Here is a 13,679-nt window from a genome sequence, read left to right as displayed (position 1 = left end):
GACTGCCTGCTTGCAAGGCAGGCGCTTGTGCCGCCCCTTTTTTTTCAATTGGTACTGGGGATCAAACTCACAACCACATGCTTTCAAGGTAGGCGCTTATGCTGCTGATCTAAATCCCCAGCCCTCCTGAATCATCATTTCTGGTTGGCAACCATAGTTATATGCAATATATATCATGTAAACACACACCCATTTTGTTTTTGTTACTCTGGGGTTTCAACCCGGTAGGACCTTGCACACGCTGGCAAGCATTCTACCACTGAGCTACATTCAGTATTGTGTGTGTGTGTGTGTGTGTGTGTGTGTGTGTGTGAGAAAGAGAGAGAAATGAGAGAGAGAGAGAGAGAGAGAGAGAGAGAGAATCCAGGGCTTTCACACTGAGCTACATCCCCAGCCTCTAGCCCTTTTTAAAATTTTACTTTGTATTTTGAGACAGGGTCCTGCAAAATCACCAAGTTGTCCAGGCTGAGCTCAAACTTCCACGTCTCCTTCCTCAGCCTCAGTGTGCTGGGATTAAAACAGCACATTACCATACCCAGCCCAGGTATTTTTATTTCTTTGAGACAGTGTCTTGCTAAGCTGCTCTGACTGGTCCTGCCTCAGCCTCTCCAGTAGCTGCAGTTAAGAGGCATGTGCCTGTTGTAGTCAAGGTTTGCAAGAGAGTAAATTTAATACAGGACATGTAATTTATAGGATTATTGTATAATATTCACCCAAAGAGTCAAATGCGAAGAGTGGAAATCTGCCTATACACCAGAGACCCAAAGAATCCTGCCGAGGGCCTGGACCCACAGTAATGTTCAGCTGAAGACCTAGAGCTCACAGCAATGACTCATGCAAGTCTGCTTCATGGATCTGCACTGGGAAGGCCCAAGTCACTGGTAGAAGCTAGAAGGTCTGCGCCAGTGGGATGAAGGGTCTGTGCCAGCAGGCTGAGGGATCTGTACTGGGCCAGGAAGCAATGCCTTAAGTAAGGACCAGAACTCTCCCAAAGAGACCCACAGCAATCTTCAGTGCTGATGAGAACCTGAGGTCCTCCAACAGTAACAGCTGAGTTTGTACTAGGAAAACCAACGTGACAAGCTTTTCCAGGAGAATCAACAGCCATCATCTTCCTCTCCAGTTCTCTTATGTTGTTGGCAACAATCCTCAGCTGGGTCCTGTATACCCAGCACCATGATGATTCACTTCAGCTGGGTGTTACACATTACCATTAGTTAATCCACCACAATGCCTTTGTGCCAGGCTCCTTAGACTGTTTTTGTGTGCCTACTGGTATCTACAGGTTGTAAATACTAAGGACAAGCTCCACTTTTTTTTTTTTGATTGTTACTATTTCAAATACCATAACCCAGTATGGTTGAGGATGAGCACCTAATTAAGTGAGGAAATGTTGAATACCATATCAATTAGAACTATTTTGAAATTTTGAAGTTCATTTCTAGATGCTACTAACACCCAAGGGAAAAAAATCTACCTTTTTATATTACAGAGATCTCACTAATGGTCATGTCAGCTGCCACCTTAACCAAGCAATCAAATTTAGCTAAAACGTTAAAACATTCTAGTTGGATATGGTGGTACCTGCCTATAATTCCAGCACTCACGAGGCTGAGGCAGGAGGATCACTGCGAATTTGGGACCAACCTGGGCTATTCAGTGAGTTCAAGTGAAGTACACAGTGAGACTCTGTCTCAAAAAACAAACAACCACAAAAAAAAAGAGACAGCAAGAGACATCCTGACCTGCTGAGGCTCCGGTTTGTGTCTTGTGAATTATATGTCACCTGTTACATACTTTTGCAAAAATGTTTTGCCTGAATCCAGTCAAGCCTGTAGATCTACCTTCCATTTGCAAGACATACAGGTTTACAGCACTGTCCAGTAGAAATTTTTGCAATAATATCTATGTTCTGTGTATGTACAAAACAGTAAACACCAAGCTACTGGCAACTTAATTTTCAATCACTGACTCGTACTTGAATTAAATAGCTACATGTAGCTAGTGGATACCATGTGAGAACAGGAGAGGAACACATCAGGTACCACAGGGAGATCATGAGACATTCTGAAAAGTATGGCCCAATTTTTTATAGTCAACTTATTTTTTCCCCACAGTACTGGAAATTAAACCCAGGGTCTCCATACTTAACTACATTTCTAGCCCTTTTTTGCTAAGTCACAAAGTTCCTCAGGTGGGATTTGAACTTGAGATCTTCTAGCCTTAGCCTCCCGAGTGCTGGGATTACAGGTGTGTGCCACCATGTCCATCTATTATTGGTTATCTCTGAATTTTTCTATTATCTACTTGATATTTGTCCATTTCAATTGTTTGAGGCAGTTTCACTATGTAGGCCAGGCTGGCCTTGAACTTATGGTGTCCTCCAGCCTCAGTACCCTGAGTGCTGGGGACAGTCATCACCATATCTGGCTATGTATCCATTTTGTGTGGGACATTTGCCTGTAGCAAAAATAGCACTAAACATCATTTATGGACAGTGTAAGAATCTAATTCTTCCTGTACCAACCTGGAGCATCATTTGACTTTAGCAGCCTGCCTGAGCCAGTCTCTGAGAAGCAGCTGAGTAGAACAAAACCCTTCTGCTTCTGTTCTCACCCCCTGGTTTTGCTAACAGCTAGGCCCCTGCCTTGTTCTCAGCTAAGGCACCTGTGAACTTGTTTCCTTGGGTCTCCTCCTGCCCTCTGCTTTGAAGAGACACGAAGTCCTCACACCATGTCAGAGGGAACCAGGAGCCAGTAGCTGTGTTTCTGCCTAGCACTGCGCTGAATGCCTGCTGTCTATTGTGACTGCTGACTGACGGCCCACTGAGCAGCTGCTACCCTGGACATCACAGTTCTTCAAGGGCAAGTCTGGGTTTAATTCTTCTCTGCTCTCCCAGAATGAAGCCTTTAGGACCAAAGGGCGACAGGCTGGTGCTATGGCCACTCACCTTTTGGGTGAGCACTACAGAGCTGTCTCTGTTCACACCCATTTAGTCCTTCTCTTTACTCACAGACTTCAGTGTTCTTTCTCCACTTTTGCCTGTGGAAAACGACCAAAATCCTATGAAAAAAAATGCCAAAACTTTATTCAGGAGATAATCAAACACAGGGCTGACACTGACAAAGAGCTACTATAAATCTGCCAAGTTTTCTCAACAGACCCCGTCACAGTAGACAAGAAACCAGGAGGATGTGTGCACAACTGCTGGTTTTTTTTATTTTTTTATTTTTTGGTCTTTTTCGGTTTTATTGGTACCATGGATCGAACCGCACACTTGCAAGGCAGGCACTTATACCACTGAGCTAAATCCCCAGCCCCAACAACGGCTGTGTTTTGAGCATGTGACACGACTCTCCTCCAAGTAAAGGCAGCCCCCAGTGGAAGCAGCCCAGTGGGCAGGAGGGAGGCAGGCAGGGGCAGTGTGGAAGCCGTGCTCAGCTGTCAGACCTGCTGAACTCCTGCAGGGCCCAACGCTTGTTCTCCACAGCCTGCTTAAGCCGGGTGTACTCCTTTACCAGCCTGTCAAAGTCCTCCCCGAGCACCTCATAGGTGCTCAGTGCCTGTCGTGACTTCTGCATGTCCTGCTCCTGTAGGCGGATGCTTGCCTCCAAGCGGTCCCTAAGGGCCAGGCAGAGAAAGGTCAGTATGAGGATGCACACAGCTGTCGGTGTAGGAGCCAGCCTCATGGGGCCTCACCTAATGATCCGGTGAACTTCCACATTCTCAGTGGTGTAAGTGTCAGACACGATCTTCAGCTCCTCCATCCTGACAGAGAGAAGAAAGTAAGTCCCATGGATGTTGGCTGAAGCAACGGAGCTAGGTGCAGACATGGTACCTGGCCATGATTAAGATGGGGCTAAGCAAGGACTGGGATAAGGTCACCCTCAATCCATGAACAGGGATCTCACCTAACACATCAATTTCAGGCAGCTATAAAGTGAAATAGCCAAAAGCCTTTGGTTGATTCAAGGCTAATGCTGCCGTGTGACACTTCCTGGATGCCTTCGGGTGCTAGGCACAGGAGAGAGGAAATGAGGGCAGGGGACAACAAAGTGGTATGTGAGCCTCACCGCAGCTTAAGGATCATGGCACTGCACTTGACTTCCAGGTACTGGGCATTGATGTGGTCCAGCTTGGACTGGGCCTGCAGCCGGTGCTCCCGAAGGAGTCTCTGCAGCAAGGTGAGGCAGCGGAGAAGCACCTGAGGCCCAGGAGGAGGAGGAAGAGGCCATGAGCAAGGCTAGCACAAGCCAGGCAAACCAGAAGCTCTGTCCCCAGGAGGGTGAGGGAGGCCAGCCGCTCACCTGGGTGTAAGTGGTGCTCTTCTTCTCCAGGAGCACCAGCTGCTCCTTGTGCTGGCTCTGTGCGTCCTGGCACTGCTGCTTCTCAGCCACCATGTCCTCTGCCAGCTTCCACACCTTTGCAGCCTTCAGGGTTTCGCTGTCAGCATCTGGGCACAAAGACAAAGGACTGCCTGGGATGTTCTAGGCATTACTGTCCAGGGCAGGTTCTTGCCACCCATCTAGCCCTCTACATTCTGCCTTCTCCCAGTTCCTTCCGCTGTCCAATTCTCATTGTTAGGTCCCTTCATGCTGACCTCTGAGTCCTGCTGTGGCCCTGAATTCATAAAGGTTAGGGGAGCAGGCAAGGATGCAAACTCTCCCCACTCTGCCATCTGATCCTCCAGAGTCACAACGTGTCCTTCTCTCTCACTTGGCCCCTGGAACCTTGCTAAATAAAAGGAGTCCTTACAAAGTGTTTTTCTTCCCTCAGCAAGGAAACAATCTGCATCTCTGACCCTTCAAACCCATTATTCTCAAAGAGCACTCAGGACCCTTGAGGCTAGCCACAAGCAGAACAGAGCCAGCTCGCACCTGAACTGGGGTCATGGTAGCAAAGCAGAGCAAAGCACTTCCTCTTGAGCTGCTCCTCCACTTCCAGCTGGAGCCGAGCTCGCATCCACGCAAAATCCTATAGCCAGAGAGGCAAAAAGAGAGGTGTAAGTAGACTGCTGAAATTAAGAGACCTCGCCTTGAGTACATGATAATAAAACTGCAGTAACAACCAAGGAAAACACATTGAGAGACAAGAAGGAGACCCATGGTTAGCCTGACAGCACAGAGGGCGAGGCCCAGGGGGCCACTTGCTGAGCCCATTCGAGGTCTGGGGTTCAATCTCCAGCACTGCAGGAGAAAAAAAGGTTTTAAGTAACATGACTGTCAAGACCTCATGTTGGTGACAATAAACACTGGAAACACCTTTCCAGTGAGCAGCAAGGCAGATATCAGTGTGGCAGGTTTTTGTTTTTGCAGTACAAAAACAAAAATTGTGAAGGGATTGAGCCTTCACAATTAGCTCCAACTCCAAAATAAAAAAAAAAAAAAAGGAAAAAAAAAAGAAAAAAAATTTATATATATATATATATATATATATATATATATATATATATAATGATTTAGTCCCTTTTTGTACAGTACCAGGAATCAAACTTGGGACCTTGAGCTTGCCAGGCAGGTGCTGTGCCACTGAGCAATATCCCTGGCCCAACTTAAGTCCTTTTTAACTATGAGACAAAGTGTCACTATGTAGCCCAGACAGGTCAAATTTGTGAGCCTCCTGCCTTGCTCTCCTCGAATGCTGTATTATAGGCATGTGCCACCACACCCAGCTTGATTTTTATTAGTTTTTGTTTTTACTGTCTTTCTGAGACAGGGTTTCATGCAGTTCAGGCTGGCCTTGAACTGCAGGGATTCTCCTGCTTCAGCTTCCTGAGAGCTGGGATTACAGGTGTGCACCACCACATCCAGCTATGTTTGTTTTTGAGACTGGGCTTTACTATGTAGTCCAGATTAGCCTGAAACTCACTGTGCAGGTCAGGCTGGCCTTGAACTCATAATCCTCATTCCACAGCTCCTGGGTGCTGGGATTACAGGTATGCCATCACACCTGGTTGAAATGTACCACCTTATTTATAGATATTTATTGACATGAAAAGTCTAAAATATGTAACACAAAAACAAACTCTATACAAGAATGGAGGCTATAATAGCATTTACATCAAGCTATTTATAATAAACAGTATGATTTCTAGATGTAATGCTTCAGCTTTTCTTTTTTCCATATAAAGTGTTTTTTGTATAGATTTTTTTATGAGTTTGACTATCCTGGATGTATATAATTTTCACAAAACAGTAAAGTTTAACAACTTTTTTTTTTGCACCGGAAATCAAACTCAGGCCCTCGCACTGGCCGAGCAGGTGCTGTGCACTGAGCTGTGCCCCTGGCCCTCACACCACTTTGCTTCTCTCCTCCCAGCACAGCCCACTCCCAACCTCCGAGGGTGGCATGAGCTCCAGAAGGTCTGCCTTCTCCAGGCCCAGCAGCATGGGTGCCTCCCTTTCCTGGCCGGGGCCTAAAATTTGTGTCAGTTCAGTCACAAGCAGCCGATGTTCAAGGGTCTCAAGGAACTGAGAGAGAATGAAAAAGCAAGAAGTAATAATAAAACTTCTCCTCCTCCAACTCTTCTATCCCTAGGAACTAGTTCTCACACATTTTCCAAGTCCTTACACATCATCTTCTTTAGATAACTCAGCGGCAAGTGGCCTCTCCTGTCCATTTTTCTATCTCAAACCCTCACCCAATAACTGCAGTCCATTTCTTTCTTAATAAGCCACTACTCAAAGCCCATCTTTCCCTTACACCACATCATCCCACAAAGTGGCAGCTGGCCTGTCATTCCTATAACTGGTAACTGACTCCAACCTCATCATGCAGATTCACCTTTTTGTCCTCAGAAGTTAAACTTGTATCTTGCTTCTTCACATAGTAGTCCACAAGCAGCTCTTGAATGACTCTCTGTAAAACTTCAAACCTCAACCACGTTGTCTTATGCAGTCGGACTTCCTTCCACGCCTACAAAACCAAAAACCTGGGCCAGACGTGGTGGGACACAACTGTAATCCCAGCACCCCGGGAGGCTGAGGCAGGAGGATTGCTGTGAGTTCAAGGCCAGCCTGGACTACAAAGTGAGTTCAAGGCCAGCCTGATCTGCACAGCGAGACCCTGTCTCAAAAAACAAAACAAAACCCCACAAAAACAAAAACAAAAACACCCAAAAAACAGAAAACAGAAAACCAAAACCGTTTAGGCAGGAGCCTCTCTCAGAAGGATTTCCCGCCTCCATCCTCCCTTTGCCTGGGACCCTTACCTCAGCCTGCTCCTTGGCCAGCGAGAGGCTTAAGCCACTCTCATCCACGTGCTTCGAGAGGCTCAGCAGCAGCTGGCTGAAGTGCGGGTTCTGCAGCAGGTCTTCTTCCCTCAGGTTACAAGGAGGAAACTGTTTGCTGCACACTTCATGGCGTGGGGATGAAAAAGCTCTTTATAGCATTGAGCATAGCTGAGTTTCCCAGTCCCAAGAAACCTGGCTTTTGATAGGACAGGCTTCTAAATCTAACGAGACTTTTAAAAGCAACACCAACTAAACCAGGTGTAGCGGCACATGCCATTAATCCCACACTCAAAGGCTAAGGTGGAGGATCACATGAGTTCGAGGCCAGCCTGGAGTACATAGTAAATTCAAGGGTAGCCTGCATGACATTTAAGATCCTATCACAAAACAAAACAATAAACTAGAGGTGATACTCGAAGTAGCAAGCATTTGTTTTATATGTAAGGATTTTCATTTTTTGGAGCGGTTTTTGGTTTTCTTTGGGTCTCACTATAGTTCAGGCTGGCACTGAACTCACTAACATAGCCCAGGCGGCCTCTAACTCATGGTGGTGTTCCTGCCTCAGCCTCCAAAGTGCTGGGATTACTATGCCTATTTTGGGGGGTAGATGTCAAGACAGTGTCTCACTATGCAGCCCAACCTGGCCTGGATCTTCCTGCCTTAGCTTCCCAAATGCTGGATGACATGTGCGCCAGCACAGCTGGCTTTTGTCTTTTTAAGGTAGGGTCATCAACCCAGACTAACTTCAAACCCACAATCCTCCTGACTCAGTCTCCCAAGTGATGCAGTTTTAGGTATGTACCACCTCTCCTGGCTACAAGTATGTCAAAGGGAAATATTTATTTAATAAAACTAACTTCTTGGAAAAGGGAAATGCAGGGGCTAGAGATGTAGCTTAATGGCTAAGCATGTGTTTGTCATGAACAAGGTTGGGTTTGATCCTCTGCACTACCAAAAAAGGAAGGAAAGAAAGAAAGAAAAGAAAAGAAAAGAAAGAAAGAAAGAAAGAAAGAAAGAAAGAAAGAAAGAGAAAGGGAAAGGCGAAGGCGAAGGCAAAGGCGAAGGCGAAGGGGAAGGAAAGGAAAAATAAATTGAAGTGCAGCTGGTAAACATGAGACAGGAAGAAAAATAAGGAACCCTTTAGCAGGGGTCATCATAGCACCCAAATGCCTCATTTGTGCAGAATTACTAGAGTTTTGTTTAGTTTTTTGAGACAGGGACTCACTATGTAGCCCAGGCTGACCTCAAACTTGCAGCAATGCACCTGCCTTGGCCTGCCTCCCTGGGATTACAGGTGTGCACCATCACATCTAGCACTAGAGGATTTAAAAAGCGGGGACAATGTCTGGCAAGCACAAGTCCGGAGTTCAATTCCTGGTACCAAGAAAAGGGGGAGGGGAACACATGTAAAATTCCAACACTAGATTTGATCTCTAGTAGCATAAGCAAAACTAAGAAAAGGTATATCCTTAGGGTAGTAAAAACTAAGCAAATTCTCATTACTGTAAGCATAGCTGACTAACCCATGTGAATACAGACCAGCACAAGGGTGAGAAAAAGAGCAAATTAGGTTGTCTGGCTATTCCAGGTACTCAAGAGAGCTTTCTTTCCACTTCTTCTTTTCTGCTGGATCTTTTACTTCTACTTACCAAAACTCAAATCTTCATTCTGTAGTCCTTTATACTCATAGTCCTTTAAGAGAATAAGAACTCTCTCTCTCCCCATACTAAAGTACTGAAAAAGTCAATATAGAGATAGTAAAAATATAGAAAATGTAAGTTTCTGGCCAGGCATGGTGATTCATGCCTGTAATCTCAGCACTCAAGAAGCTGAGGTAGGAGGATCTCTGTGAATTCCAGGCTAGCCTGGGCCCTCAAGGGAAAAAAAAATACAAAGTAAGTAAGTAAGTAAGTTAGTTAGTTTCTGGAGAATTTAAAACATAAAAATGATCTGCGAGCCAGGCATGGTGGCGCATGCCTGTAACCCCAGCACTCAGGAGGCTGAGGTAAGCGGATCCTTCCAAGTTCGAGACCAGTCTGGCTACAAAGTGAGCCCAAGGTCAGCCTGAACTGCATAGAGAGACCCTGTCTCAAAGATTTAAAAAAAGAGAGAGAGAGAGAGAGAGAGAGAGAGAGAGAGAGAGAGAGAGAGAGGGAGAGAGGAAAAGAAACAATCTGAGGTATCAAAACTGATATTAAATCCCAGAGTGCTGTAATTATAGGTGTGAACTACCACACCCAACCCAGGTAAGACCTCTCTGGATAAAGTCATCAAAAATTTTGCAAATATCTACCCTTACCTTGTTGAACTATTTCCATTCCTTCCCCAGGTAAGCAGAAATCTCCGGATGCCATTTTATTTTCTTAGGTTAGGATTCTTATCTGTGCTGAAACAAATGAAAGAAAATAAAAAGATGAAGAAATAGCTCCTGCTCCATTTGTAATAGCTAAATCTTAGAATCAGCCCAATATGCCCATCAACTGATGAACAGATTGTGTGTGTGTGTGTGTGTGTGTGTGTGTTTTGGCCAGGTGAAGTGGCACATGCCTGTAATCCCAGCACTCAGGAGGCTAAGGCAGGAGTACTGCACAAGTTCAACACCAGCCTGGACTACATAGTGAGTTCAGGGGTAATCTGAACTATACAGCAAGACTTTGTCTCAAAAAAAAAAAGTTTTTTATGATGGAGTGCTACTCTTCCATAAAGGATAAACTTGAGACATTTCTAGCTAAATGAATACACTTTTAGAACATCAATGCTTTAGTAAAATAAATCAGACACACGTTTACTGCATTGTTCATATGGTATGAGAAACTGAAATATAAATAAAGACCAAAATGTGTAACAGAGGGGAATAGGAAAGAAGGGAGAAGGAAAAAAAGGAGGAAAACATGGACACAAACAGTTTATAAATAAGGAAGGCTTGAAGCAGGGTTGAAGGGAGGGGAAAAAAAGGAGCAAGATATATTATGTACAGATACAAATTCTCTATGATGAATGTTATCGTTATATATATCTAAAAGGTACCAGAAAGTTTTTAAAAATGAAAAAATTAGTCTGGCAAGGGTGTGGTTGTGAGTTCAATCCCTGGTACCAAAACAATGAAATAAAAAATAGATAAACAGCTCTTGCTCCAGATGAATGTGCTTGAGGTTTGAATTTATGTTATCGACAAGCTTGGAAAGAACTGCAGGGAGGCCTTCTACAGTGAGGGGCTAAATCACACATCCTTGGGGCCAACCTCTCACATAAGGTTCATGAACAGACTCACCAATGTCAAAATATTTTTGTACTCCAAGCACAGGAATATCTCCTTGTTCTGAGCTGTACAGAAAGGAGCCTCTTTCTGAAAGGAAAAGTTTCCAATTCAGTAAAGTCTACTCAGGAGGGCTCCCCACCAGTACCACCATAAAGCTGAGTTTAAAACTGAGCTGTTTGCCAATTATGGACGAACTGAGGAAAGATTGCGGGGGGGGGGGGGAATCAGTCAGCTTTTGTCCCCCCAGTCAAATAATTCAGCTATCAAAGTCCACAGTAGTTTCTTTGTTTTGTTTTGTTTTTTGGTACTGGGGATTGAACTCATAACTGTGGGCTTGCAAAGCAGGCGCTTATGCCACTGAGCTAAATCCCCAGCCCCACAGTAGTTTCTTTGTGCTTCTTTAACTTGTCTTTCACTGAAAATCAGTTGGTAGTTTTCGGTCATTCATTCTAGAATTATCCTTCAGGTGTGACAAAACATTCCACACTTGAACAACTAGACTTCACATAACAGCATCTGTAAGGAGCACCTGGAGGAACATGGCAGACACACTGACAGAGGTTGATGCCAACACAGTAGGGGGAAGGCGCAGCTAATGTACCTGCGATGGATGGATGGCCAGAACAGGCAGAACCAGGTAAAGAATGACGTCAACCCTGGGGGCAGCAAAGATGGGCGCAGGGTGGCCTCCAGAGGCAAAATTTTTCCCTTTATTTTCCACATTTCTGCTCCACCCCCTTTCCCTCTGCAAGGTATTTAACTCTAAAGGGACAGCAGGGCCTCCCAAAGCAGGACAGACCTGGAAGGCTATTATGATTTAACACTTCGTGTTCAGAGAGCATTTGGTTTACTTGCTCCTTTTATGAGGGACATCAAAGTAACTACTCATGTGTTTTGTAACTGTGGTCTTTGGGGATGCAGCTGAGAAGGCAGAAAGCTGAGACTAATTTGCAGCTCTGCGCTGCTTCTGTGTGAACTGAAGAGAAAATCCCTTTTTTGGTGCCAGACTTTTTTTCAACCTGCAAAACTGAGATAAAGATTCCTGCCTTGCATGAGACTTAAGAATAAATAACATAACCGACTTGTTAACAAAGGCCACTATTTAGTTAAACTCACTGTTTTAACAATTCTGTTATTTTTTAAAATCTCGGTCTACATAATAAGCTTTGCAGACAAATTTCGTAAGCAATAAGGACCAACCCCAATTTCCACGAGTCAGCTGTTCCGTCCCTAGGGGCCGGCCCACTTAGGGTGTTTTGTTTTGTTTTTTAATGGGTGCTTTTCTTTACCCTTTAAAAACGGTGGCGGCAATCAGGCTACATTCTCCGCCCTCAGCACTCAGACGTGTTAAAACGCTGCCACAGGGACCGAGCGAGCATTTAAACGTTCTGACTCAGGCGTCTTTTAAATCCTTAGAGCTGTCTTTACACGCTGCACTGAACGTTAAATTGATTTTACAGGTATTTTCACAAGATGTGACCCTCACAGGGCCTGAGATGAATCAAAATGCAGAGCGGGCTCGCCGGCGCCGACTTCCCTTTCGTCTGGGCGGCCAAGGATTCCCAAGGGCGAGGGCGGCCTCGGCGGACGGCGGACACCGCGGCCGCGGCCGGACCCAGCCTCCACCCGCGGCGCAGCCCACAGTCCCTCGCCACAAACCTTCACACCCCGGGGCGGCGCTGAGGGGACCGCAGCGTCCACTCCCCGCCAGCGTCCCGCTCCGGAACCTCCGACTCGCGCCCCGCGCAGGCCCTGGGGGAAGCCGAGGTCGAAGGACCGCGCGGGAAAGTTGGGGCAGGCGCAGGGGCAGAAAGTGCACGAGGCGACGTGGGGTGGGAAGGGCGGGGCGGCTTGGCCCCGCCCTCCAAGCCCCGCCCCTTCCTTGCCTGGCGCGCGCTGGGGCCTTAAGGGTGGGGAAGCGCGGGAGTTTGATACAGCTGTAAGGGCGCGCCCTCGAGTTCCCTGCGCGCCTGCTTGGTTCCTCATCTCCACCCTGCGGTCCCTGCTCAGGGCAAACGTTGTGAGGGGGTAATAATCGCGCACATTTGAGGGCCTGCAGTGTGAGTCAGGCGCTGTGCCAAGGTTTTGCTTCCCTGGTCTCGCCTCATTTAGTTCTTACAGCATTCGGCAGGGTAGTCGCTTTCATTTCGCTGCTTTCCCCCCTTTACCTCTCTCCTTCATCTCTTTGGTGCTGGGAATTAAACCCAGAGCATTTGTGCTGAGCTACATCCTCGGACTCTTTTGTTTTTAAAAATGAAATCTTGCTAAATCGCTGGGCGTGGTAGCGCATGCCTGTAATTCCAGCACTGGGGAAGCTGAGGCAGGAGGATCCTTGGGAATTCGAGACCAACCTGGTCTACGAAATGAGTTCAAGACCAGCCTGAATTGTATAATGAAATTCTTGCCTCAAAAAGACAAAAAAAAAAAAGGAAGATCTGGCCGAGTCACCCCTGGACTTGAATGTGCAATCCTCCTGCCTCAGCCTGTAAAAGCTCTGAGATTACTGGGTGTTTAGCTCAGTGGCGTAAGTGCCTGCTTGGCAAACGTGAGGTTGTGAGTTCAACACCCCCCCCCAAAAGTGCTGAGATTACAAAGGTGTGCCACGATGCCTGAGATATGTGTCTTAATTTTAAACGCAGAGTGCTCCCAGTCTCTGTAAAATTGATTGGAATCTACTCAGAAAGTGAATTAGTTTTTAAAATAACATGTTTGGACAGGCGCACCTGTAATCCCAGCCGTTTGGTAGGCTGAAACAGGTGGATCATGAGTCCATGACCAATCCAAGAAAGATGGTGAGAGGGCATCTCAAAAATAAAATTAGCTCAGCAGCATAAGCGCCTGCCTTGCAAGCCCATGGGTCGTGAGTTTGATCCCCAGTACCGATTAAAAAAAAAAACTTAAAAAAAGATAAAAATAAAAATGTTTGGCTGGGTGTAGTAGTGCGCACTTATAATCTCAGCACTTGGGAAGCTGAGGCAGGAGGGCACCCTTAGTTCAAGGCCAGCTTGGGCTACAATGGTGAGTTCAAGTCCAGCCTGAACTGCATAGGAAGACTTTGTCTGGAACAAAAAATAAATAAATAAATAAAATTTAAAAAATAAAGACATGAAATGGTGCTAAGTAGCTGAGATTTAGCTCAGTGGCATAGGCACCTGACAGGCAGGCACAAGGTCATGAGTTCAATACCCA

The 13,679-nt window shown here is 46.0% G+C and overlaps 1 protein-coding gene across 4 annotated transcripts; it reads right to left on the bottom strand.

Moving 5' to 3' along the window:
- Nucleotides 1–3,193: 3,193 nt before the first annotated feature.
- Haus4 (HAUS augmin like complex subunit 4) lies at nt 3,194–12,290 on the bottom strand. Of its 4 annotated transcripts, none has more exons than XM_013157787.3 (11): nt 12,150–12,290; nt 10,503–10,577; nt 9,531–9,617; nt 7,211–7,353; nt 6,784–6,915; nt 6,336–6,470; nt 4,878–4,974; nt 4,308–4,453; nt 4,074–4,204; nt 3,700–3,768; nt 3,194–3,621 (listed from the first exon to the last, which is right to left on the bottom strand). In XM_013157787.3, the coding sequence occupies exons 3-11, from the start codon at nt 9,583–9,585 to the stop codon at nt 3,438–3,440; spliced, it is 1,092 nt and encodes a 363-aa protein (XP_013013241.1). In that variant the 5' UTR covers nt 9,586–9,617; nt 10,503–10,577; nt 12,150–12,290; the 3' UTR covers nt 3,194–3,437. The 4 variants fall into 4 exon arrangements, with proteins under 4 accessions (XP_013013241.1, XP_063092967.1, XP_003474354.1 ...); XM_063236897.1 differs by having other exon boundaries at nt 9,531–9,612; XM_003474306.5 differs by lacking the exon at nt 10,503–10,577 and having other exon boundaries at nt 12,150–12,289.
- Nucleotides 12,291–13,679: the final 1,389 nt, after the last annotated feature.

This window comes from Cavia porcellus, unplaced genomic scaffold (assembly GCF_034190915.1).
Source record: "Cavia porcellus strain 051 isolate PalLab524CR breed Dunkin Hartley unplaced genomic scaffold, mCavPor4.1 scaffold_26, whole genome shotgun sequence".
Lineage (NCBI taxonomy): Eukaryota > Metazoa > Chordata > Mammalia > Rodentia > Caviidae > Cavia > Cavia porcellus.
Note: the sequence above shows the minus strand (reverse complement) of the source record. Positions and strands in the feature narration are given on the sequence as shown.

Bases quoted from the DNA above. Each gene is read 5' to 3' on its own strand.
- Haus4 (XM_013157787.3), bottom strand. From the start codon at position 9,585: ATGGCATCCGGAGATTTCTGCTTACCTGGGGAAGGAATGGAAATAGTT. The intron at 7,354-9,530 runs GTAAGGGTAGAT...CACGCCATGAAG, and splicing joins AATGGAAATAGTTCAACAAG to TGTGCAGCAAACAGTTTCCT. The intron at 4,205-4,307 runs GTGAGCGGCTGG...CCTGGGCCTCAG, and splicing joins AGAGCACCACTTACACCCAG to GTGCTTCTCCGCTGCCTCAC.